Source organism: Pristiophorus japonicus, chromosome 24 (assembly GCF_044704955.1).
Source record: "Pristiophorus japonicus isolate sPriJap1 chromosome 24, sPriJap1.hap1, whole genome shotgun sequence".
NCBI classification, from domain to species: Eukaryota; Metazoa; Chordata; class Chondrichthyes; family Pristiophoridae; genus Pristiophorus; species Pristiophorus japonicus.
This window is the reverse complement of record NC_092000.1, coordinates 7159609-7184584: the sequence shown is the minus strand read 5'-3', so window position 1 is coordinate 7184584 and position 24976 is coordinate 7159609. Positions and strand designations below refer to the sequence as shown.

Genomic DNA, 24976 nt, shown 5'->3' with positions numbered 1-24976 from the left:
ACACTGAGAGTTGTGAGGCTGTGGGGTACATTGAGTGATTGAAGCAGAGACCATGTTATTGTTTAAACATAGATCCAGAATCTGTAGAATGTTGGAAAATGACCACAAATGCATCCACTATTTCTAGGGCCTCTTCCTTAAGTACTCTGGGATGCAGACTATCAGGCCCTGGGGATTTATCGGCCTTCAGTCCCTTCAATTTCCCCTAACACCATTTCCTGACTAATAAGGATTTCCCTCAGTTCCCCCTTCTCGCTAGACCTTCGGTCCCCTAGCATTAAGGATGCATTGGAAAGTTGGCGGTAGGAATGGGGGCCAAAGGGCTGTGGGAACGCGAGATTTGGACTATACCCCACATGGAGGCTAGATACCAACATGACCGGTTGGGCCGAATGGTGTGTGTTTTAATTCTCAGGATCTCAAAACTGGACTTCCTTGCCTCCCTGGGTCTACTCCCTGCGATTTATGGGTGTCACGTAACGTGAGCTCCGTGACTTGCCTCGTGCTCTTCTCCAGTTCTGGTCCGCCTCGGTGCTTTAATCTGAAAGCAATATGGTGCCATCACCAACGGCGTGGCTTGTTGCTCAGAATCGGGCCCCGAGGCTCTGTAGTTGGGTGATACCTCAATTCAGGGTTGCGACCACAGAAAATAGCTGCACAGTTTTGAGAAATCATTTTGATTGGGTGCCGGAACGATCAGCTGGTTTTGTTTGTGGGCGGATTTTCTGGGCACTAAACTCTTTTTCAGGCACTAAACGGCCTCCCAGGCCTCCAAAATGGCGGGCAGGAAGTACCCTCCCACTATGAAGCCTTCGTGCGCAAGTCATCCTCGCTTCGAGGGACCGCCTATGATGATGATGTTCCAGGGTCTGATTAGGAGCTCCACAGTCACATGACGGGGAGGCCTTAATCTCCCACCGATGGAGAAAGTGGCAGCATCGACCGTGAGCGGTTCTGAGGCGCTCGATGGTTGTCCACTGTTTGCGAGGGAAGGTTTGATCCTTCAGGTTGTACTGTGGGGGCCTCTATAAGTAATCCATTCCGTGTGTCACAACCCTTCCAAGCATTTCGCCATTGGTCATCGAGGCTGAGGGGAGATCGCTGAAGGGTTTGGGCGAGGGTCCAAAAATGGCCGCCTAGATTTGAGACGGGTTGGTGGTCGGTTGTTCAAGTTGACCTGGATCGGCCTGGCTTCGCTGGTGTAATGGTTGTATTCACTGGAGACGGCGATTTCGCGGCGTAGGTGTGGTGGTGCGATGTTTGTAAGCATAATAAGGGGTCGGCCATTTAGGACGGAGATGAGGAGAAACTTCTTCGCTCAGAGGGTGGTGAATCTTTGGAATTCTCTGCCCCAGTGGGCTGTGGAGGCTCAGTATTCAAGACCGAGATGGATAGATTTTTGGATATTAAGGGAATCAAGGGATATGGGGATAGTGCAGGAAAGTGGAGTTGAGGTCGAAGATCAGACATGATCTTATTGAATGGCAGAGCAGGCTCGAGGGGCCGAATGGCCGACTCCTGTTCCTATTTCTCATGTTCTCATATGATTTTTAAATACCTCTGTCAAATCTCTCAACCTTCTCTGCTCCAAGGAGAACAACCCCAGCTTCTCCAGTCTATCCACGTCACTGAAGTCCTTCATCCCTGGAAACATTCTGGTGAAGCCCTACTGCAGCCTCTCCAAAGCCTTTATATCCTTCCTAAAGTGCCCAGAATTGGACCCAATACTCCAGCTGCGACCGAACCAGTGTTGTATGGAGGTTTAGCATAAACTCCTGGCCTTTGTACACTCTGCCTCTATTTCAGAGGCTCAGTGGGCAGCACCCTCGCCTCTGAGTCAGAAGGTTGTGGGTTCCAGTCCCACTCCAGAGCCAAATGGCCTGCTCCTATTTCTTCTGCGAGCACGGGCAGTCAAGCTGCTGGCGACGCTAAAAGTGTACCGCTGATCATTCTCATGCCAAAGAGGTACAAGTGCCGATGGAGAGGTTGGGCGATAGGGCGCCGGGAGAACGGATCCACCTCCAAAATGGTGGCTTCACCGGGACAGTCGCCGAGGGGCGATGGGACCTTCGAAAACCCGTGTGGGAAAGGGGCCGATGCAGTAATGCAGATTGAATGTTGTAGCGTCTGCACGGAGAACATCGTTCGCGCACGTACTTCAATATTTGGACTGTTCGCCAGCTGTGTTGTGGTGAGCAGCTGTTTTGCTGCAATGAAGATGTCACGGCATGAGAGACGTTGCCACAGCTGCCTGCAAAGCCGCGGTTTGAAAGTCCTCGTGGAGATCAGACACTTGCGGCGAGATTTCTTTCTAACGTTTAGGTACAAGAGCGTTTGGATCTTAAAAGACGGAATTTCGTTTTTGAGGTGGGTTTTAAAAAAATTTTCATCTCATCGACGATGTAAACAGTCATTACAGCGCCCGGTGTTGTGACGGGGAATCGGTGCATTCTCTTCTTTCACTTGGACTTTCTAAAGTAGTTGTACCGTTGCAGAAGTGGACCTCCTTAGGGGTCGCGCAGTCAATGTTATCATAGAATCATAGACATTTACAGCACGGACGGAGGCCATTTTGGCCCATCGTGTCCACACCGGCCGACAAAGAGCCACCCAGCCTAATCCCACTTTCCAGCTCTGGGTCCGTAGCCCTGTAGGTTACGGCACTTCAGGTGCACATCCAAGTACTTTTTAAATGTGGTGAGGGTTTCTGCCTCTACCACCCCTTTCAGGCAGTGAGTTCCACCCCAGACCCCCACCACCCTCTAGGTGAAGACATTTCCCCTCAAATCCTCTCCAAACCTCCAACCAAGGGAGGGAAGGGAGTTAGATGTGGTCCTTACAGCTAAAGGGATCAAGGGGTCTGGAGAGAAAGCAGGAATGGGGTACTGAAGTTGCATAATCAGCCATGATCTTATTGAATGGGGGTGCAGGCTCGAAGGGCCGAATGGCCTGCTCCTGCACCTATTTTCTATGTTTAAATCCTGGTTGTTGACCCCTCTGCCAAGGGAAATGGGTCCTTCCTATCCACTCTATCTCGGCCCCTCATAATTTTGTACACCTCAGTCAAGCCTCCCGTCGGTGCGCAGATAAAATCATTTTGGAAGTATCCGAATATATCCTTTCAAAGGTCTGGGTTTTCCGGTGCTGTCCGCCCCTGTTAGCGTCCCAGGGGGTGGCAATGCCGGCGCTAAGCACTTCCGGGCGGGCAGCCAGCTCCCAGCGCCCCGCTGGAGCATTCGGGGCCGGTGTCAGCGGGGCGCGGAGCATTACCGCCCGGGAGAGGCGAGCCGGTGTGCAACGCCTCCTGGGTGCGACACCCGCTCGATTTGTGACTCCCGTCCGATCCGCAGCGCCCCCTGCTGGGACCGCCTGTGAAAGCGGGCGGCCCGAACTGTAGCGGCCGCAGTGAGGTCAGTAATGTCCACCTCGGGTAAGTGTGATTGGGTTTTATTTTATTGTTTTTGTGATTTATGTTGTGGGTGTGACGTCCCCTCAGGCCCCTCTCAGAGCGCTCCCGGGCCGGGTGTCTACCTCGGGATCTTCCCATGCTCAGCCGGCCTAGCGCCCTGAGAGAGAGGTGTGCAACGCCTCCCCTTAGCGCCCCGCCCCACGCTCGGGGCCCAGCTGACCAATTTTTCTGACTGAGGCGCAAACTGTTCCCGGGCGCTAACTTTACCGCCTGGCCGCCATTACCGCCCCGAAATCAGCCAAACCGAAAATCTCGCTCTCTATATATGGTCTTGTGATGTAAATGCAGCAAGTTTCTGCAATGGTTTTGGAAAGGCCAGCGTGTTGCTTTTGAGCGAGTCCCTTGCCGTCGCGCTGAAGGTGATGAGCTGGGAACAACTTTGTGCGTTTGTTTGTTTCAGGGTCACCCTGGTCGAGAAGGCCCAGCTGGTGATAAAGGGAACCCGGTAAGTGGTTTAACAACTGGTCGGCGTGACGGTGACTGAGAATTTAATGGGCGGGGGCCACTCGGCTAAAGAAAGGGATTGGATTGACCGGCGGGGACAGTAATGTGGCATCGCTCGAGTTCACTACCTGCCCTCCACGGACAGGATGTACTGCTTTTTGGTTGGTCTTCAAAATGGAAGTCCAATTTTTTTTTTCTCTCTTGTTCACTTCTTTCTGTGTCTCCTTAATTGCAAACCACAATAATTATTGAGGTTTTCCAATGTAATCATCAGCAGCAGGAGAATAAACGTTCCAACTCGGGCTGTAGTCAGACCGTTTGCCCTACTACCCCACCTCCTTTCCTGGAGATATTAACTGGCCCTCTGAAATGGTCTAGCAAGCCACTCGAGGGCAGTTAGGGGATGGGCAATAAATGCTGGCCTTGCCAGTGATGCCCACATGCAGTAAACAAATAAAAAGTCACGTTTTGTGCACCTGCACTTTGTCCCATGTTGTGAACTGGTGCTCTCGCCCAGCACAGGAGGGCGAAGGTTGGCAGGGAAGTCCCTTTTAGTGCAACAGGGGCCTGGGGTCAGATTGCCTGCCCATCCTCTCGGGCACCGGGCAATGCATGGCCAGGTGTGATCCCCGGCCAATGCTGCACTGGCTATTCGCTGATCTTTGGCGTCTCATCATTCCCCCACCCCCACCCCCACTCCCCCTCCGCGTCCTTGGACCAAAGGTTCCCTCTCCTGACTGCTATCCACTGACCCTTGCTGGAAAGCCAGCGATCATCGGGTGAGGACAGAATGTGGGCTTGACTGCGATGCCCAACGCAGTCAAATAGCCGGCCAACCACACGGCGTCCAGGCTTGTGTGTAATGAACACCTGCTTGGATGAATTATCGGCGGGTGGCTGGGGAAGTGTGCCTCAGCCAGAGTTAGCACTTTCAGGAGAGGGAGGGGGGGCGGAATTAAACGTAGCACATGGGGACACTACGTGAGTGGGGAAATAACTGCCTATTATTGCTTATTCCATCGGTATAAAGTTACACGTATTTAATGCTGAATCTTCCCCTGAACTCTAATCAGTGAGTGTTCTACTGCAGGAAAGAATGTTCCTGTTCTTCTGTGTTTGTATTCGAGTGTCTGTTTACCACAAAACCCCATTGATCTATAACCTGGGTCATTCCTGCAGGGTTCTCTGGGTGCACAAGGCCCGATCGGGTACCCTGGAGTCCGAGGTGTCAAGGTAAGAACTGTGCTTCAGTGTAAAGAGTCTATTGTGAGAGAGTGTGTGTGTGAGTGAGAGAGTGTGAGTGTGAGTGTGAGTGCGTGTGTGTGTGTGTGTGTGTGTGAGAGAGAGAGTGTGCGTGTGTGTGAGAGAGAGTGTGCGTGTGTGTGAGAGAGAGTGTGTGAGAGAGAGAGAGAGAGAGTGTGCGTGAGTGTGAGAGTGAGCGAGAGAGTGTGCGTGTGTGTGAGAGAGAGAGAGAGAGAGAGTGTGTGAGTGTGAGAGAGAGAGTGTGTGCGAGAGTGTCCGCATGAAAGGGATTCGCAAATTGATGATGAAAGAAATTGAGCACAGTTTTTGATGTACAACAAATGGGACATTGTATCTCTCCCATAATTTGCCTTGTGTGGCTCTGAGTGTTATTTAGTTCAATGTGCAGGGTTTTGGTCTGGAAAATGTATTTCAAAACCTTGAAAAGAATACCATCTAATTAATTTTTGTAGAGTGCGACTGCATTTAGCTGAGGCCTGTTTAGTGACATTTCAGATGGAAAAGATGGGACCATTTCTTCAAGAAGAACGATGTGTTTGGTGGGTGTGGAAGAAAGGACACTGAGTGCAAAATGCTGCCCCTTGTTGGGCCTAGTTCTGTTAAACCCCCCTCTACAGGGAGTGTTGTTGCATTGGGTAAGCCAGTCCAGCCTTACCAACAGGGAAGGGAGAGACCAGAGGCCCATTGAGCCAGCCCCACACATCAGGATGGTTGGAGCGTGTGATTGAACACTTCCCCTACCAACCCCCTCTCACCCACCTCCGCAGGCCAGGAATCACCCGGGAGAGGCAAAAAAAATCAGGGCCAATAAAGGGGAAAAAATACTCTGGGGAAATTCCTCACTGACCCTCCCAGACGCTCAAAACCCAGCCCAGGGGATCACACGGACCGAGTGTTATCGACACAGATACTGACCTATAGGATGCAATGACGCACACAGTTCTGGTCGCCATGTTATATAAAGGATATGGGGGCACTGAAGAGGGTGCAGAGATTAACAAGAACGATACCAGAAATGTGAGGGTATACCCATCAGGGAAGGATGAACAGGCTGGGTCTCTTTTCTCGTGAAAAAAAGAAGTCTGAGGGGTGACCTAATAGAGGCCTTTAAAATGATGAAAGGTTTTGATAGAGTGTATACAGAGAGAGTGTTTCCACTTGTGGGGAAGAGCATAACTAGAGGCCATCAATATAAGATCGTCACCCAGAAATCCAATGGGGAATTCAGGAGAAACTTCTTTACCCAGAGAGGGGTGAGAATGTGGAACTCGCTGCCACAGGGAGGGGTTGAGGCGAATAGTATCGATGCATTTAAGGGGAGGCTGGACAAGCGCATGAGGGAGAAGGGAATAGAGGGTTATGCTGATAGATTTAGATGAGGAAAGATGGAGGGGGAGGCTCGAGTGGTTGGGCCGAATGGCCTGTTTCTGTGCTGTATATCCGGTGCGATCTCTGCGCCAGGCCAGATTTATTGCCCACTCCCTCTTGAAGACCAGCACCCACCACACTGGCCCGGCAATGCACTCCAGGGGCTCGCTACTCTCTGGGAGACAAAGGGCTGGCCAATAGGTTGTTTAATTCAGGCGCCTCACAGCTCACTTAACCACGCTCTCATCTGCCGTAATGTTTTTTATTTTTGCAGGGTGCGGATGGAGTCCGAGGGCTGAAGGGACACAAAGGCGAGAAGGTAAGACCCACGCTATGTAACTCGCACCCAAGGGGTCGTCAACCCTCCAGGGTTGGCCCTGAAGTCTCCCACAATAGAAGGTTAATCTCCAGGTCACTGCTGGGGGCACCACCCGGGAGAAAAATCACAGGGGCATTCAAACAAATCGTTTTAGTTTCTTAGTTATAAAAATATTGGAGATGGGGGAAGGCTGTTTGACCAGTTGGGTGGTTGGAGACAGAAGGTCAGGTGATGGAAACTCCAGGAACTCGTCCAATCAGAGACAGTAGCCGTAGCACCCCACATTTCTACCTGGCTGCATTACTTCACCAAGACAAGTGCGAGGGAACGCTTGTTTTATTCAATCACGGGATGTGGGCGTCGCTGCCAAGGCCGGCATTTATTGCCCATCCCTAATTGCCCTTGAGAAGGTGGTGGTGAGCCGCCTTCTTGAACCGCTGCAGTCCGTGTGGTGAAGGTGCTCCCACAGTGCTGTTAGGGAGGGAGTTCCAGGATTGTGACCCAGCGACGATGAAGGAATGGCCGATATATTTCCCAGTCAGGATGGTGTGTGACTTGGAGGGGAACGTGGAGGTAGTGGTGTTCCCATGCACCTGCTGCCCTTGCCCTTCTCGGGGGTAGAGGTCGCGGGTTTGGGAGGTGCTGCCGAAGAAGCCTTGGCGAGTTGCTGCAGTGCATCTTGTAGACGGTGCACACTGCAGCCAGGGGGCGCCGGTGGTGGAGGGAGTGAGTGTTGAAGGTGGTGGGTAGCGTGCCGATCAAGCGGCCTGCTTTGTCCTGGATGGTGTCGAGCTTCTCGAGTGTTGTTGGAGCTGCACTCATCCAGGCAAGTGGAGAGTGTTCCATCACACTCCTGACTTGTGCCTTGTAGATGGTGGAAAGGCTTTGGGGAGTCAGGAGGTGAGACACTCGCCACAGAATACCCAGCTTCTGACCCGCTCTTGTTGCCATGGTATTTATGTGGCTGGTCCAGTTAAGCTTCTGGTCCATGGTGACACCCCCCCCCCCCCCCCCAGGACGTTGAGGGTGGGGGATACATACAGCAGCTCTCAGCCCAGCCGTTGAGGCTTGTCCATGGTTTCGCCCAAGTCTCCACATCATGCGGACTGACGGGAATGAGGTGCGTACTCTCTGCTCTTCCCCCCCGCCCCGTTCCCCCGGGGGATGTCGTATCCATCCGAACATCTAGCTCGGTGATCAGAATCACTGTCGCGCGCTTTACTGCTGGCAACCTCGGAGGGCAGTTAACAGGCTGGCCGACTGCCCCTTGGCCTAGGATGAGGCATGGGGAGATTCAGGATAAAGGAAGGGGAGGTGAATCCATCTGCTGTTATCCCTCTCCCCTCCGACCCCCAACGAGGACAAGAGTCGCCCGCTTGTGCAGAAAGGAGAGAGGCAACGTACTGACCCCTTCCTGCCTCGTAACAGAAATTCTCTGTTATGTCGAGTTTTGAGGCTGTAACTGAAGACATTGCTCACTCAACTAATCAATGCTTGTTGACCTTGCTGTTTGTTTAGGGGGAAGATGGATTCCCTGGCTATAAAGGTGACATGGGTCCCAAAGGCGATCGGGTAAGTTACATGTGTGCGTACTTGTGTTGACAAGCCTGAATATAATATATACATTTGCTCTGATGTATTTTCTTCTCTCTCTTTGTCTCCAATGGCAGCCGGTAATTATCCCGCCATTCACACCCTATCCAGATTAACCTTTCTCTAACTCCTGCCATTACCATCTCAAGTCGGGTCATCATCCCTTTTGTCTCTCTCATCTCCCCTGCCTTCCACCCTATCACAGACCTTCCCTGTTGTTCTCTCCTCCCCGCCCCCTTTCAGTGCTCCTTAACAATCTGTTCATTTCGAACACGCGCCAGTTCTGACCAAGGGTTACTGACCCGAAACCATAAACTCTGTTTCTCTCTCCACAGACGCTGCCTGACCCGCTGAGATTTTCAGCATTCTCTGTTTTTATTTCAGATTCCAGCATCTGCAGTATTTTGCTTTTGTATCATATAATTGTTTACTCAGTCAGGTGTTGCTCATTCTCACTCTCTCGCTCCCTCTTCTCTACCACCCCACCCCACCCCCCCCTTTGCTAATGTGGAGTTGCCTATTCTAATCTGGTGAATCTTTTTCTTTCTCTCTCTCTCGTTCACTTTCTTTTCTTTCTCTCTCTTTCTCTCCTTTTTCTCCCACTCCCTGCCTCTCTCCATATCTCTCTGCCTCTCTTTCTCTGCCTCTCTTTCTCTCTCTCTCTATCTAGCAACCCTTCTCTAAAGTGGCCTATTCTACCTGGTTACTCCCAGTGTCCTGGGCCCAATATTTATCCCTCAATCAACATAACAAAAAAAAACCCAGATTATTTGATCATTATCACATTGCTGTGTGTGGGAGCTTGCTGTGCGCAAGTTGGCTGCCGCGTTTCCCACATTACAACAGTGACTGCACTCCAAAAGTACTTCATTGTCTGTAAAGTGCTTTGGGACGTCCTGAGGTCTTATAAAGGCGCTATATAAATTGAATTCCAGCCTTCTATTCTTTCCCTTCTATCCTTTCACCCTTCCTTCCTTCAGTAAAACCACAGGAGGTGTGCGTGTGTGTATTTATTGATTTATCAGCAGATCTCAGTGGCGTAAAGCTTGTGGTGGCTCAGTAGACACGAGCGCTCCACCATTCACGGTAACCGCCGTGTTCGGTTGCAGCCGTTGCCGAGCTGGCCTGCCCCTTTTAAGGCCGCCGTGCTCCGTCTGCTGTGGAGAGTTCAGCGGGAGGTTGGTTGCTGTTGGCGAGGGAAGTTAGCCAGATTGGTAGGTGCTTGTGAACTTCAGTCTCATTCATTCGCCGACTGTGGATCACCGAGTTATATTGTCCAGACCCTCCCGGGCTGTCGCCCACTCCAGCCTGAGAGGCTGTCTGCATCCCAGTAAAGCAATTCCAAAATTGGCATCACGCACTTGCAAAGCTGTGCTGAGAATTCAGAGCAAGCCCGAGGCGATAGACAGTTCAGTAAGTTTCTCCCCATCAGGCTTCCGTTTCACGGAGAACTGTTTTATTTCCAATCAATAGCTGTCTTTTATTCTGTCTTCACTTAGAGGGGCGGTAAATTTAGCGGCAGGAAGTTCAGCAGCTGGGCCCCGAGTGTGGGGCGGAGCGCTAAGGGAGGCGTTCCACACCTCTCTCTTGGGGCGCTAGGCCGGCTGAGCGACTGAAATTCCCGCGCTAAACACCCAGCTTCAGAGTGGCCCGAAGAGAGGCCTCCCTCCAACAAAAAGAATCGGGACAGAAAACGTTCCCAATATATTACGGACCCCCCAAATGAAGATAAGCCGCAAAGAGAAAACCGACCACACTCGCCTCTCACAGTCGTTCCTTTCCCTCACTGCCACCCTAACCGCTCTGATCGCCCGCTTTCCCTGGCGCTCTCACTAGGAGGCGCTACGGGTACCAAACAGGAGCAGGAGTAGGCCATACGGCCCCTCGAGCCTGCTCCGCCATGTAATACGATCATGGCTGAACCGATCATGGACTCAGCTCCACTTCCCCGCCCACTCCCCATAACCCTTTATCATTTAAGAAACTGTCTATCTCTGTCTTAAATTTATTCAATGTCCCGGCTTCCACAGCTCTCTGAGGCAGCGAATTCCACAGATGTACAACCCTCTCAGTTTTAAATGGGGCGGCCCCTTATTCTAAGATCGTGCCCCCTAGTTCTAGTCTCCCCCATCAGTGGAAACATCCTCTCTGCATCCACCTTGTCAAGCCCCCTCATAATCTTACACGTTTCGATAAGATCACCTCTCATTCTTCTGAATCCCCAACGAGTAGAGGCCCAACCTGCTGAACCTTTCCTTCCAAATATCACACCGCTGTCGAAACTGGGGGGGGGGGCGTTGCAGGCCAGCACGATGCTCCCGGGTGGTCGGTGCTGCTCAGGAGCCGCCGTAAAACCAGCTCCAGCTGTCCTGGTGGGGCGCTGGAAGCTGGCTGCCTGGGCGGTAACCATTTCCAGAGCCATTTCCCCCCGTCTTCCCCCCCACCCCCCCCCCCCACCCATGGGGGGTCCTAACAGGCGCAGTCAAATCGAAAATCAAGCCCTTGAAGTGAGGCAGCCAAAATGTGTCAAACTTATCTCCAAACACGGAGAGGGCAGTTGAGTCCAACTCTGGGCACCGCACTGTAGGAAGGATGTCAAGGCCTTGGAGAGGGTGCAGAATGGGATGAGGGACTTCAGTTCCCTAGTGAGACTCCTCATCATCATAGGCAGTCCCTCGGAATCGAGGAAGACTTGCTTCCACTCCTGAACATATAAAATTCTGACGGGACTGGACAGGTTAGATGCGGGATGAATGTTCCCGATGTTGGGGGAAGTCCAGAACCAGGGGACACAGTCTTAGGATGAGGGATAAGCCATTTAGGACCAAGATGAGGAGAAACTTCTTCACTCAGAGAATTGTTAACCTGTGGAATTCTCTGCTGCAGAGAGCCGTTGAGGCCAGTTCATTGGATATATTCAAGAGGGAGTTAGATATGGCCCTTGCAGCTAAGGGGTATGGAGAGAAAGAAGGAAAGGGGTACTGAGGGAATGATCAGCCATGATCTTACTGAATGGTAGTGCAGGCTCGAAGGGCTGAATGGCCTACCCCTGCATCTATTTTCTATGTTTCTCAGGTGGCTGAACAGTCCAATACGAGAGCCACAGACCCTGTCACAGGTGGGACAGATAGTGGTTGAGGGAAGGGGTGGGTGGGACTGGTTTGCCGCGCGCTCCTTCCGCTGCCTGTGCTTGGTTTCAAAGCGTCTAAGTTCCCGGGCAACTATGGCGGTGTGGCGTTTCGGCCTGTCTAGAGAGGCTGGGGCTGTTCTCCTTGGAGCAGAGAAGGTGTTCCACAAGTGACGAGGTATTTTGATCCCGTAAATAGGAGATACTGTTTGCACTGGTGGTGGGGGTCGCTAACCAGAGGACATGGATTTAAGGTCATTGGCAAAAGAACCAGAGGGGGAGAAGAGGAGAATTTTTATTGAGCGTTGAGTTGTTATGATGAACGCTCTGCTTGAAGGGTGGCAGCAGATTCAATAATAACCTCCCAAAGGGAATTGGATGCATTTTTAAAAAGGAAAACATAGAAAATTAGAAACTAGGAGCAGTAGCAGGCCATTCGGCCCTTCGAGTCTGCACCGCCATTCAATATGATCATGGCTGATCCTTTATCTCAACACCATATTCCTGCTTTTTCCCCATACCCCTTGATGCCTTTTGTGTCTAGAAATCTATCTATCTCCCTCTTAAATATATTCAGTGACTTGGCCTCCACAGCCTTCTGTGGTAGAGAATTCCACAGGTTCACCACCCTCTGAGTGAAAACATTTCTCCTCATCTCGCTCCTAAATTTCCTACCCCGTATCCTGAGACTGTGACCCCTTGTTCTAGACTTGCCAGCCCCGGGGGGGAAACATCCTCCCCGCATCCAGTCTGTCCATGTTCTTATGTTCTTATAGAAAATTGTCACCAGATACTTCAGACAAAAATGGGAAAAGAGCAGGGGGGGTAGTGGGATTAATGGGATCGCTCTTTCACAGAGCCGGCACAGGCACGATGGGCCGAATGGCCTCCCTCTGTGCTGTACCATTCAGTATCGGGCTGATGCATTTCAGCGGTAGAGATCGGAAAGTAGAGATTGCAATGCACACCACCGCCCAATGGAGGCACAGAGAGAGAGAGAGAGAGCATGCGCGATGCATCCAATTGGAATAGATAACTGTGGGAGGAGGGTTGAGGAGACAGAGAGATACACCCTATTAGAGAAGGGTAGAGAGAGAAAGGGAGAGAAAGCATGATGTGGATGTATAAGATTCCACGGCAGCATTTCGCAGAAGAGTAGGGTTGGAGGGAAGGAGTTCTCCCCAGTGTTCCGGTCAATATTGATCGCTCAAACCAATATCACCAAAACCAATGATCGGGTCAGTTTCAGTTTGTGGGAGCCTGCCGTCTGCAAATTTGGCTGCTGCACCTCCCTACATTACAGCAGTGACGGGCTTTACTGACTGAGCTTTGGGACATCCTGAGATCAGGTTGGGCCTCTACTCATTGGAGTTTAGAAGAATGAGAGGTGATCTTATTGAAGGGTATAAGATTCTGAGGGGGCTCGACAGGGTAGATGCAGAGAGGATGTTTCCCCTCGTGGGGGAAATCTAGAACCAGGGGGCATAGTCTCAGAATAAGGGGCCGCCCATTTAAAACGGAGATGAGGAGGAATTTCATCTCTCTGAGGGTTGTGAATCTGTGGAACTCTCTGCCCCAGAGAGCTGTGGAGGCTGGGTCACTGAATATATTTAAGGTGGAGGTGGACAGATTTTTGAACGATAAGGGAGTGAAGGGTTATGGGGAGCGGGCGGGGAAGTGGAGCTGAGGCCAAGATCAGATCAGCCATGATCTTATTGAATGGCGGAGCGGGCTCGAGGGGCCGAATGGCCGACTCCTGCTCCTATTTCTTGTGTTCCTTGTTTTACATACAGCCAACCCCAGCCCGACACACTGCGCGCACACAACGGGGGGGGGGGATTTGCTTCTGACAAAATGAAAATAACAGGAATTGGATTTCTTTTCGTGGTGGAATTCGAGCCCTCTGAGACGCAACCTTGCCAACCATCGAATCCCGCGGGCTTGGTCTGAATTCCTGCCAGCTTACGAGGGCACAATGCTAAATATGGAGCGTTTTGCTGGTTCGCCGTTCACAGGACATGTCCGGAGGGAGTAGCAAGCGGGGCGGTGGTATTATTCACGCAGAGGGATGACGGGAGTGTGAAACGAACCATGCGGATTATTCAGGGGGAAGGTGTGGGGGTCGGGTGCGGGGGGAGGGGGGTACGGAATACTGTTGTATCCCCTCTCCCCTCCGCCCACGGTCCCGCTGAGCTGCCCCGGCCACACAGACGGTCTGGAGATCCCACACAGCCGGCTCACGGGCTCTTAAAGGGGAAAAAAAAAAACCCGCAGAATTTCGAATGGGCCACGCAAGCCCGTTAAAGGGGCAAAAACTGAAAATGAGACGGCACGTTGGCAGGCTATCGTCGTGCCCGTTCTAGAACTGCTCTTCAGCAGCGAGTGCCGGTCTTTCTTCAAACTGATTCCGTTGTGAACGGTGAGCAGTCGGCAGAATGTTCTTCCAAACCGCACCGCTGAGCGATTGCTGGGCGTTTTCAGCGTTAAGGGCCTTAACGGGCTTTCTCCCATTCTTTTCTTCCTTGCTGCGGCTCAGTGGGCAGCACCTTCGCCTCTCGAGTCAGAAGTTTTTGTGGGTTCAAGTCCCACTCCAGGGACTTGAGCACCAAAAAATCTAGGCTGTCGCTCCCAGTGCAGTGCTGAGGGAGCGCCGCACTGTCAGAGGGGGCAGTGTTGAGGGAGTGCCGCACTGTCGGAGGGGCAGTGCTGAGGGAGCGCCGCACAATCGGAGGGGCAGTGCTGAGGGAGCGCCGCACTGTCAGGGGGGCAGTGTGCTGAGGGAGCGGTGCGCTGTCGGAGGGGCAGTGCTGAGGGAGCGCCGCACTGTCGGAGGGGCAGTGTGCTGAGAGAGCGCCGCACTGTCGGAGGGGCAGTGCTGAGGGAGCGCCGCACTGTCGGAGGGGCAGTGTTGAGGGAGCGCCGCACTGTCGGAGGAGCAGTGCTGAGGGAGCGCCGCACTGTCGGAGGGGCAGTGCTGAGGGAGCGCCGCACTGTCGGAGGGGCAGTGCTGAGGGAGCGCCGCACTGTCGGAGGGGCAGTGCTGAGGGAGCGCCGCACTGTCGGAGGAGCAGTGCTGAGGGAGCGCCGCACTGTCGGAGGGGCAGTGCTGAGGGAGCGCCGCACTGTCGGAGGGGCAGTGCTGAGGGAGCGCCGCACTGTCGGAGGTGCCGCCTTTTGGATGAGACATTAAACCAAGGCCCCGCTTGCCCCCTCAGGTGGATGTAAAAGATCCCGTAGCACTATTTCGGAGAAGAGCAGGGGAGTTATCCCCGGGGTCCTGAGGCCAATATTTATCCTTCAATCAACATAACAAAAACAGATGATCTGGGTCATTATCACATTCCTGTGTGTGGGAGCTTGCTGTGCGCAAATTGGCTGCCGTGTTTCCCACATTACAACAGTGCCTACACTCCAAAAATACTGCATTGGCTGCAAAGCGCTTTGAGACGATTGGTGGTCGTGAAAGGCGCTATATAAATGCAAGTCTTATTTTCCTGCAGCCGTTTTAAATGTGAGGGGGCAGGTCTAATAATGGAGGAGGCTTGTGTCACAGATACTGATTGACGTTTCAGTCACATCAACCCCTCGATTGTTAACAATTGAGCGCAGGAACCACCCGCTGATCTTTCAACAGCCTTGCCGACCGAATAGCTGCGGAAGAGATATGCAGCCCCCTTGTGGACAGTGTATGGCACTGCAGCGGACACGAGGTCCCCGTGGTTCGTGGGGTTGCGATGACGCAAACTAATTGGCTCTTTCTTCTCCTTTGCCCCCCCCCCCCTGCAGGGTGACGCTGGTCTGTTAGGCCACCGAGGCGAGGACGGTCCAGAAGGAGTCAAGGGTCAGCTGGGCCCTCTCGGCGAACACGGCTCCAATGGTCAACCCGGTGACAAGGTTAGCGTGCAGTTCCGGCCTTGCGCTGGGCGGTGGCCTACGTCGGTCACCAGGCAACAACAGTGCCCCCCCCCCCCCACCGCCACCCCCTGGGTCGCCAAAACTCGGCCTGTCGCTACAGCGACCACCTGGTGGTAGCAGTCCCGCGCACAGGAATTCACCACGGGCACCATGCACCGGTGGTGGGTTAACTAACGGAGCGGAGGTGGAGTTCAAGATGGCGTTTAGGTCACGGTCAACAAATTTCCATCCTTTTTCAGTGAAGGTGCCACTTGTTTTGTGGTGCGCACGTTACCGTACCGGCCAAAGTTCGGAGCCCATTTACCAAACCGGGCAAGTTTCGGTTGTGAGGCAGAGTGCGTCCGACCCACAGCTTCACGAACGTCTCGCGCAGTTGAAAAAAGAATGACATCAGCGCAGTGGGGGCAGGTACACGATGACGTGCGTTAACCGATGACATCAGCAGTAGAGGGGTAGTGGGAGGGGGGGGGGGGGGGGCTACAGGCTGAAATCCTGTTGCTGTTGGTGCCGACGTTCCCGTTAAACTGAGCGGCACGCCTTCCGGATCCCGCGTAGGTCGCTCGCCGGCTCGTGAATGGACAAGCCGCCAATGCCCGTAAATTTTTGAATGGGCAGCGCAGCCCGTTAAAGGGGTTGTGGCTCTCTTTTCCCCCCCCCCCCCCCAAAAAAAACAATTAACGGGAATATTTGTTGGCGCAGTTGTTGTTTGGACAGCTTGACGTCAGGGACTCGAACCCCGCGGAAAGCAGGCCCACCCCAGCTGCCGAAGCCCTGACAGCATTTACCTTCGCCAGGCCTCAGGCCTCAGGCCCAGCGAGACCAGGGCCACGGCCCCTGGCAGTCGGAGATCAAGGGAAAGGCAGCTTTGGAGAGGAAATCTCCGAGCATCCGTGCAGTGGTAGAGACGTTGGGTTATGATGTAGAAGGTCGAGGGGGAGGAAGATTGTCCAATCGGGCCACAATGTTGTATGTTCCTGTGTCCTGAGAAGAGCTGCCCCTAGTAAATTAGGCCGGCCTTGGGTTTGATGTTAAATGTTAAAAGTAACAACAACCCGTATTTATATAGCGCCTTTAACGTAGTACAATGTCCCAAGATGCTTCACCGGAGCGTTTATCAAACAAAATTTGACACCAAGCCACATAAGGAGATATTCGGGCAGGTGACCAAAAGCTTGGTCAAAGAGGTAGGTTTTAAGGGGCGTCTTGAAGGAGGAGAGAGAGGCGGAGAGGTTTAGGGAGGGAGTTCCATAGCTTGGGGCCCAGGCAACAGAAGGCACGGCCACCGATGGTGGTGTGATTATAATCAGGGATGCTCAGGGGGGCAGAATTCGAGGAGTGCAGACATCTCGGGATGGGGGGGGGGGGGGGCTGGAGGAGATTACAGAGATAGGGAAGGGTGAGGGCCATAGAGGGATTTGGAAACGAGGGTGAGAATTTTAAAATCGAGGCAATTTTTGAAAAAAAGTCGGCAGTTCAATTGAATGCTTTCACCGTCCAGGAACAGAAGAGGAATCAGGGAGGAAAAGGCGAGAGGTGACCATTGCATCTGGTGAATGGAGATGTGTGTGTGTGTTGCGATATCTCCCAACATTCACAAGCTATCAGTGCCACACAGCTTTGCCTTGTCAACACGGAGTGATTGCCTTAGGCGTGGCAATATTCCACGGCTGCCCGGCGCCCAATTTGAAGTTTGGAAGAACTTAGCTCGGTGCAGAAACCTGTCCGATTGGTGTTTGGCGTCCCAACTGTGGGTATCATCGTAAGGAGCCAGGAAAATAATGGGGCTTTTATTGAACGACGACCGTTGCTGACTTGTGTCCTGAACGCCTTCAGTGAAGCAACCGGGCCTAGATGCTAACACACAGAATTATTATTTTGCCTTCAACCCTTTTGAGGTTGTGTCGGATTGGGGGGCCATACCACGGTTTTCTGTTGTTCCATCAGGTGAATCAGTATTTCCCGGCCACACCCACTGCCTTTTTTCTCTTGATGACGCTAACTTTTTTGGTGGGGTCAGTTCCATCGGAACTTTCAACGAGAATCACAAGTTGCATTTATACAAACCCCCAGGTTTGTAGAGCTGTTGCGTTAGGAGTGGCTTAACCAGTCACGTGATGTTCACAAGACTCAATAAAACCCCAGCCAGTTGGGTTGAGGTCGTCCACGATGAGCAATGCTCTTGTGAGCCTAGCGGATAAATTGGTCTCCGCAAGATCCTACAAGTCCCCTGGGAGGACAGACGCACCAACATTAGCGTCCTCGGCCAGGCCAACATCTCCAGCATCGAAGCACTGACCACACTCGATCAGCTCCGCTGGGCAGGGCCACATTGTCCGCATGCCAGACACGAGACTCCCAAAGCGAGCGCTCGACTCGGAACTCCTTCACGGCAAACGAGCCAAAGGCGGGCAGAGGAAACGTTACAAGGGACACCCTCAAAGCCTCCCTGATAAAGTGCAACATCCCCACCGACACCTGGGAGTCCCTGGCGAAAGACCCGCCCTAAGTGGAGTAAGTGCATCCGGGAGGGCGCTGAGCACCTTGAGTTTTGTCGCCGAGAGCGTGCAGAAACCAAGCGCAGGCAGCGGAAGGAGCGTGCGGCAAACCTGTCCCACCCTCCCCTTCCCTCAACCACTATCTGTCCTACCTGTGACGGGGACTGTGGCTCTCGTATTGGACTGTTCAGCCACCAAAGAACTCACTTCAGGAGTGGAAGCAAGTCTTCCTTGATTCCGAGGGACTGCCTATGATGATGAGGATGAACCGGTAATGTGTAGTGTGATTGTTAAACCTTTTGTTGATAAAGCAACTAGTTCTTAATAGCAATGTGTTGCTGTGAATTCTTAAACAAAGAACCCATGAAGTAAATAAATTACAGGCTCCAACTTCTGTGGTCAGAGAAATCGTTACCAGATGCGTTTGTGGCAGAAAAGCAGCTACATGGCTCTGTCCAAACTAGGATTACCATTTTCACGGATTGTCTGAGTCTCCCGGAATTGATCACTAATCTCCCGGACACTCTGGGAGAAAAATCACGGGGACATTTTCTTTTCTTGTCTTGCTCCAGCCAGACTCACATCAAGAAGCAGGCTCGCTATGCTCCCAGGATGCAGTGCACCCAAGATGGCGCCTGTGCGCTCTCCGGTAAAGCCAGGCAATGGATGGAGCACTTTCTAGAGTGCAGGGAATTGTGGGTACTGCAACTGCCATTATTGACTGACCAATGGCAGGAATATGGGGGGGGGCGGTTGGAGGCAGGGGGTGAGGTGATATAACCTCCTGGGGTCGGGAGGCTGACAAAAAGCTTGGTCAAAGAGGTAGAAACGACAAAGGAGGGGAGAGGCAGCGAGGTTTAAGGAGGGAATTCCAGAGTTTAGAGACCAGGTGGCTGAAGGCACAGCCACCAATGATTGGAGGGATGGAAACCGGGAATATGCATTAGGCCAGAATTGGAGGAGCTCAGATCTTGGGGGCGTGGTAGAGCTGGAGGAGATTACAGAGATAGGGAGGGGCAAAGGCCATGGAGGGATTTGTAAACCAGGATGAGAATTGTAAAATCGAGGCGTTGACGGACCCGGAGCCAATGTAGATCAGCGAGCACAGGGGGTGATGGGTGAGTGGGACTCGGTGCGAGTTAGGACACGGGGCAGTGAGCACAGGGGGTGATGGGTGAGTGGGACTCGGTGCGAGTTAGGACACGGGGCAGTGAGCACAGGGGGTGATGGGTGAGCGGGACTCGGTGCGAGTTAGGACACGGGGCAGTGAGCACAGGGGGTGATGGGTGAGCGGGTCTTGGTGCGAGTTAGGACACGGGGCAGTGAGCACAGGGGGTGATGGGTGAGTGGGACTCGGTGCGAGTTAGGACACAGGGCAGCGAGCACAGGGGGTGATGGGTGAGCGGGACACGGTGCGAGTTAGGACACGGGGCAGTGAGCACAGGGGGTGATGGGTGAGCGGGACACGGTGCGAGTTAGGACACGGGGCAGCGAGCACAGGGGGTGATGGGTGAGCGGGACACGGTGCGAGTTAGGACATGGGGCAGTGAGCACAGGGGGTGATGGGTGAGCGGGATTTGGTGCGAGTTAGGACACGGGGGCAGTGAGCACAGGGGGTGATGGGTGAGCGGGACTCGGTGCGAGTTAGGACATGGGGCAGTGAGCACAGGGGGTGATGGGTGAGCGGGACACGGTGCGAATTAGGACACGGGGCAGTGAGCACAGGGGGTGATGGGTGAGCGGGACACGGTGCGAGTTAGGACACAGGGCAGCGAGCACAGGGGGTGATGGGTGAGCGGGACACGGTGCGAGTTAGGACACGGGGCAGCGAGCACAGGGGGTGATGGGTGAGCGGGACACGGTGCGAGTTAGGACACAGGGCAGCGAGCACAGGGGTGATGGGTGAGCGGGACACGGTGCGAGTTAGGACACGGGTCAGCGAGCACAGGGGGTGATGGGTGAGTGGGATTTGGTGCGAGTTAGGACACGGGGCAGCGAGCACAGGGGGTGATGGGTGAGCGGGACTCGGTGTGAGTTAGGACACGGAGGCAGCGAGCACAGGGTGATGGGTGAGCGGGACTAGGTGAGAGTTAGGACATGGGTCAGCGAACACAGGGGGTAATGGGTGAGCGGAACTCGGTGCGAGTTAGGACACGGGGGCAGGGGGTGAAGGGTGAGCGGGACTCGGTGCGAGTTAGGACATGGGTCAGCGAGCACAGGGGGTGATGGGTGAGCGGGACTAGGTGAGAGTTAGGACACGGATCAGTGAGCACAGGGGGTGATGGGTGAGCGGGATTTGGTGCGAGTTAGGACACTGGGCAGCGAGCACAGGGGGTGATGGGTGAGCGGGACACGGTGCGAGTTAGGACACGAGCTGCCGGGTTTAATTAGGAGTCAGTCAGAAGATTTCATCCCATATTGACAGATGAAATTAAATTTGGAAGTCCTTTCATTATTTTTAAGACTGTGGATTTTATGCTTGTCTTCACTGAATAACATATTTTTCTCTCCAATCTCTTTTTTAAAAAAAAACACAGGGAAAACTAGGTGTTCCTGGCCTGCCTGGGTATCCAGGGCGACAGGGTCCAAAGGTGAGTGGAGGTTAAAGTTCAAAGTGGGAATGTTTGTCTCATCAACCTCCTGAGTTTGAGTGAATATTTCGTGGGAATAAAATATAAAGACTACATCGGATATACGGCACAGAAACAGGCCATTCGGCCCAACCAGTCCGTGCCGGCGTTTATGCTCCACTCGAGCCTCCTCCCGTCTTTCCTCATCTAAATCTATCAGCATAACCCTCTATTCCCTTCTCCCCCATACGCTTGTCCAGCCTCCCCTTAAATACATCGATACTATTCACCTCAACCCCTCCCTGTGGCAGCGAGTTCCACATTCTCACCCCTCTCTGGGTAAAGAAGTTTCTCCTGAATTCCCCATTGGATTTCTGGGTGACGATCTTATATTGATGGCCTCTAGTTATGCTCTTCCCCACAAGTGGGAACATTCTCTCTGTATCCACTCTGTCAAAACCTTTCATCATTTTAAAGACCTCTATTAGGTCACCCCTCAGCCCTCTCTTTTCAAGACAAAAGAGACCCAGCCTGTTCATCCTTTCCCGATAGGTACACCCTCGCGTTTCTGGTATCATCCTTGTAAATCTTCTCTGCAACCTCTCCAGTGCCTCAATATTCTTTTTATAATATGGCGACCAGAACTGTAATGAAAATGTAACGAGAGCAGGGGTTGATTCGATTTGCAGTGTGGGCCCCGTTGTAGAAGGAACACCGAGGATGTAGAGATGGTGCTGGGTAGGTTCACCAGGGTGATGACAGGGATGAGAAATAGTCATTGTGAGGAGAAAGTCGAGATCCTAGGATTAATTCCACTGGGGCACAGAAGTCCAAGAGGAGATCTTGGTCTTTTGTCGTCATTTCTGGCACTGGCACGATGGGCCGAATGGCCTCCTTCTGTGCTGTGTCATTCTATGATATAATAAGAGGTTTTACATTTTTGCTAGTGAATAGGGAAAGAGTATTCCCTTTGGAGAGCCAATGACTGGGTGGGACAGATGGGGCGGGCGGAGGGGTTGGTAGTTCGGCTAAAATGGTCACTAAGACGGGAAGGGAAAGTACGACAAATATTTCAAAGCGAGATGGGCACAGGGCTATCGGGAAGCGAGCGGGGCAGTGGGAACAGTTTGGGTTTGCCCCAGCCAAAAGCCGCCACAGATAATGGTGGACTGAATGGCCGCCTCCTCTGCTGTCGACCTCCGTGCTTCGATGCTCAGAGTTGCGTACGCTGTCGATGGAACCCACAAGGCTTGCTGATCCCTCGCTCGGTGCTTTCTGAGCTATGTCCGTGGTAACCGGGACAGATTTAACGCGGCCATTTTGGTCTAATGTGCACTGACTCTTGTAACATTTGTGATCGATGTTATTTCTCTTGTCAGGGTTCAGTGGGCTTCGTAGGACCGTACGGACTGAGTGGCGAGAAGGGCAGAAGGGTAAGTGTGTCTCTGTCCATCATCCCCTGCCTACCCCTCTTAGCGGGTACATAAGAGCATAAGAAATAACAGTCGGCTATTTGGCCCCTCGAGCCACTCCGTCATTCAATAAGATCATGGCTGATCTGATCTTGGGCTCAGCTCCACTTCCCTGGCTGTTCCCCCATCGTCCTCAACTCCCTCATCATTCAAAAATCTGTCTAGCTCCACCTTACGGTGGCACAGTAGTTACATAACTGGACCAGTAATCCAGAGGCCTGGCCTATTGATCCGGAGACGTGAGTTCAAATCTCACCACGGCAGCAGGGGAATTTAAATTCAGTTAATTAAATAAATCTGGAATAAAAAGCCAGTATCAGTAATGGTGACCATGAAACTATCGGATTGTCGTAAAAACCCATCTGGGTCACTAATGTCCCTTTAGGGAAGGAAATCTGCCGCCCTTACCCGGTCTGGCCGATATGTGACTCCAGACCCACAGCAATGTGGTTGGCTCTTAACTGACCCTCTGAAATGGCGGCTCACCACCACCTTCTCGAGGGGCAATTAGGGACGGGCAATAAATGCCGGCCTTGCCAGCGACGCCCACATCCCAGGAACGAATAAATGTTAAAATAAAACCCTTATCCATTTGTCAAGCATGAATGGACTGGCAGAGTGTAGTTGTATGGGACTGAGGACTGAGTGATCTTGATCTTGGCACATTGACTCAGTCAGGAGTATAGACGTTCGAGCGGAGTAGGGGATGTCACTTTGCCTGTGTGGTGTGTGAACTGAGAGTGCTTAATGCTGACCATGGTGTGCAAGTAACAGAGTGCCCAACAATAGCAGCCTTTACCTTGACGTGCACACAAAGGGGAAGAGGAGTAACTGTTCATGCATGATCCTCTGACACTCTTACATAAGAACATAAGAATTAGGAGCAGGAGTCGGCCATTTGGCCCCTCGAGCCTGCTCCGCCATTCAATAAGATCATGGCTGATCTTCGACCTCAACTCCACTTTCCTGCACTGTCCCCATATCCCTTTATTCCCTTAATATCCAAAAATCTATCGATCTCTGTCTTGAATATACTCAACGATTGAGCCTCCACAGCCTGCTGGGGCAAAGAATTCCAAAGATTCACCACCCTCTGAGTGAAGAAATTCCTCCTCATCCAATGGCTGACCCCTTATCCTGAGACTGTGACCCCTGGTTCTCGACTCCCCAGCCCGGGGGAAACATCCTCCCTGCATCTACCCTGTCAAGCCCTGTAAGAATGTTGTATGTTTCAATAAGATCATCTCTCATTCTTCTAAACTCTAGAGAATATAGGCCTAGTCTACTCAATCTCCTCATAGGACAATCCCCCCATCCCAGGAATCAGTCTGGTGAACCTTTGTTACACTCCCTCTATGGCAAATATATCCTTCCTTGGGTAAGGAGATCAGAACTGTGCACAATACTCCCGGTGTGGTCTCACCAGGGCCCTATATAACTGCAGTAAGACATCTTTACTCTTATTCTCAAATCCTCTTGTACTCTTCTCCCCGAGAGGCCAGTTCAGAATGGGAGCTTCTTGACCCGGATGTCAGGAGAGGCCCTTGTCCATTATTTGGCCTCCCTCAGTAATCCAAGTGTGAGAGAACCCACAACAGTCCCCAGCAATCTGGGACATGTTTGATCGTGATTATCTGGGAGGCCACCAAGATGGAGAGCTGAGGAATCCAGTTGGTCCCGTTGGGTGAGAGAGGGCCATTGTTTTTGGGTGGGGGAAAGAGGGTCATGATACAGAGGAGGTTCCCAGCGGCTGGGAACAATCATGTCTACGCTACATGGCCATGATTGAGACGTGCGGAGACGCTCCATGTGGACAGTTGATTTACCCAAAGAGTGCTGGGAGAGATGAGCAGGTGCCAACACCTGTAGCAGTTAATGTCCCTCAACAACCGGTTGTTGTCGCAATGTAGCAGGGCCTCTGATTCTTAACACACATGTTCCTTCAGGCCCAGATTGAGCCGCCACTCCCACGATGATAATGAAGCCTTTTTTCAATTCCCCGACAGGGCCGAGCAGGACCTCCTGGATCTCGAGGCCAGCGGGGCCCCCCGGTGAGTATCGCCCAGCGATTTACAAAGTGAACTGCTTTTATAAATGAGGGGATTTCGAAAGACCACCTTCTGAAATCTGAATCTTGCCTTCAATTGTCTCCCTCGCTGTCTCTCTCTCTCTTTTTCCCTCCTTCTCTCTCTTTTTCCCTCCTTCTCTCTCTTTTTCCCTCCTTCTCTCTCTTTTTCCCTCCTTCTCTCTCTTTTTCCCTCCTTCTCTCCGCTCGTCCCCTCCCTCTCTCCGCTCGTCCCCTCCCTCTCTCCGCTCGTCCCCTCCCTCTCTCCGCTCGTCCCCTCCCTCTCTCCGCTCGTCCCCTCCCTCTCCTCGCTCTTTTTCTCTTTTTTCTCTTCGTTTTCCTTTCTGTCTGTCTGTCCTTCCGTCCATCCCACACACTGGATGGGACTGAGCTGCGAGGTTGGGTTCCCTGCCCTAAAGCGCTCCCGAGTGAGCCAGCAGAAGGGCCAGTGCCCCCTGTGGAAGGATACCCCAGTGAGCGTCGCCTCACCACCCCGAGGAGAGGAGGGCGGGGAAAGGGAAACAGGAGAGAAGACAGCGAGGAGCAGAATTCATTTTCCTGTGTTGTGTTTTTGTGTTGTTAGGGGGATCGGGGCGAGAGAGGACACAGAGGCTCCTCGGGCAAGCCTGGTCCAAAGGTAAGTCCTTTCAATGATCCTGTTTATCTGTTAGTTTGCTGAAGTGGGCAAGAAGATATATCTCGGTAGTCTTTGGCACGCGAAAGTGATGGGCAACAACTCTCTCAGTATATCAGTGGTCGACCTTCACCCCTGCCCCACCGACATAGAAAGAAGAAATCCCATTGTGCAATGACCTCGTTCCGTGACGTAATTGTAGTGACTAAGCAGGTTGCTAATCTGACACAAAACAACGTAAC

The 24976-nt window shown here is 52.6% G+C and overlaps 1 protein-coding gene across 1 annotated transcript in view; it reads left to right on the top strand.

Annotated features, from left to right (window-relative positions):
* The window catches only part of LOC139238017 (collagen alpha-1(XI) chain-like), a 294478-nt gene that overhangs the window by 176427 nt on the left and 93075 nt on the right, over positions 1–24976 (top strand). The window contains exons 26-34 of the mRNA XM_070867414.1: positions 3870–3914; positions 5093–5146; positions 6819–6863; positions 8382–8435; positions 15370–15477; positions 20531–20584; positions 21943–21996; positions 24042–24086; positions 24684–24737. Coding sequence (XP_070723515.1) covers positions 3870–3914; positions 5093–5146; positions 6819–6863; positions 8382–8435; positions 15370–15477; positions 20531–20584; positions 21943–21996; positions 24042–24086; positions 24684–24737 — 513 coding nt within the window. The remainder of the gene's footprint in view (positions 1–3869; positions 3915–5092; positions 5147–6818; positions 6864–8381; positions 8436–15369; positions 15478–20530; positions 20585–21942; positions 21997–24041; positions 24087–24683; positions 24738–24976) is intronic.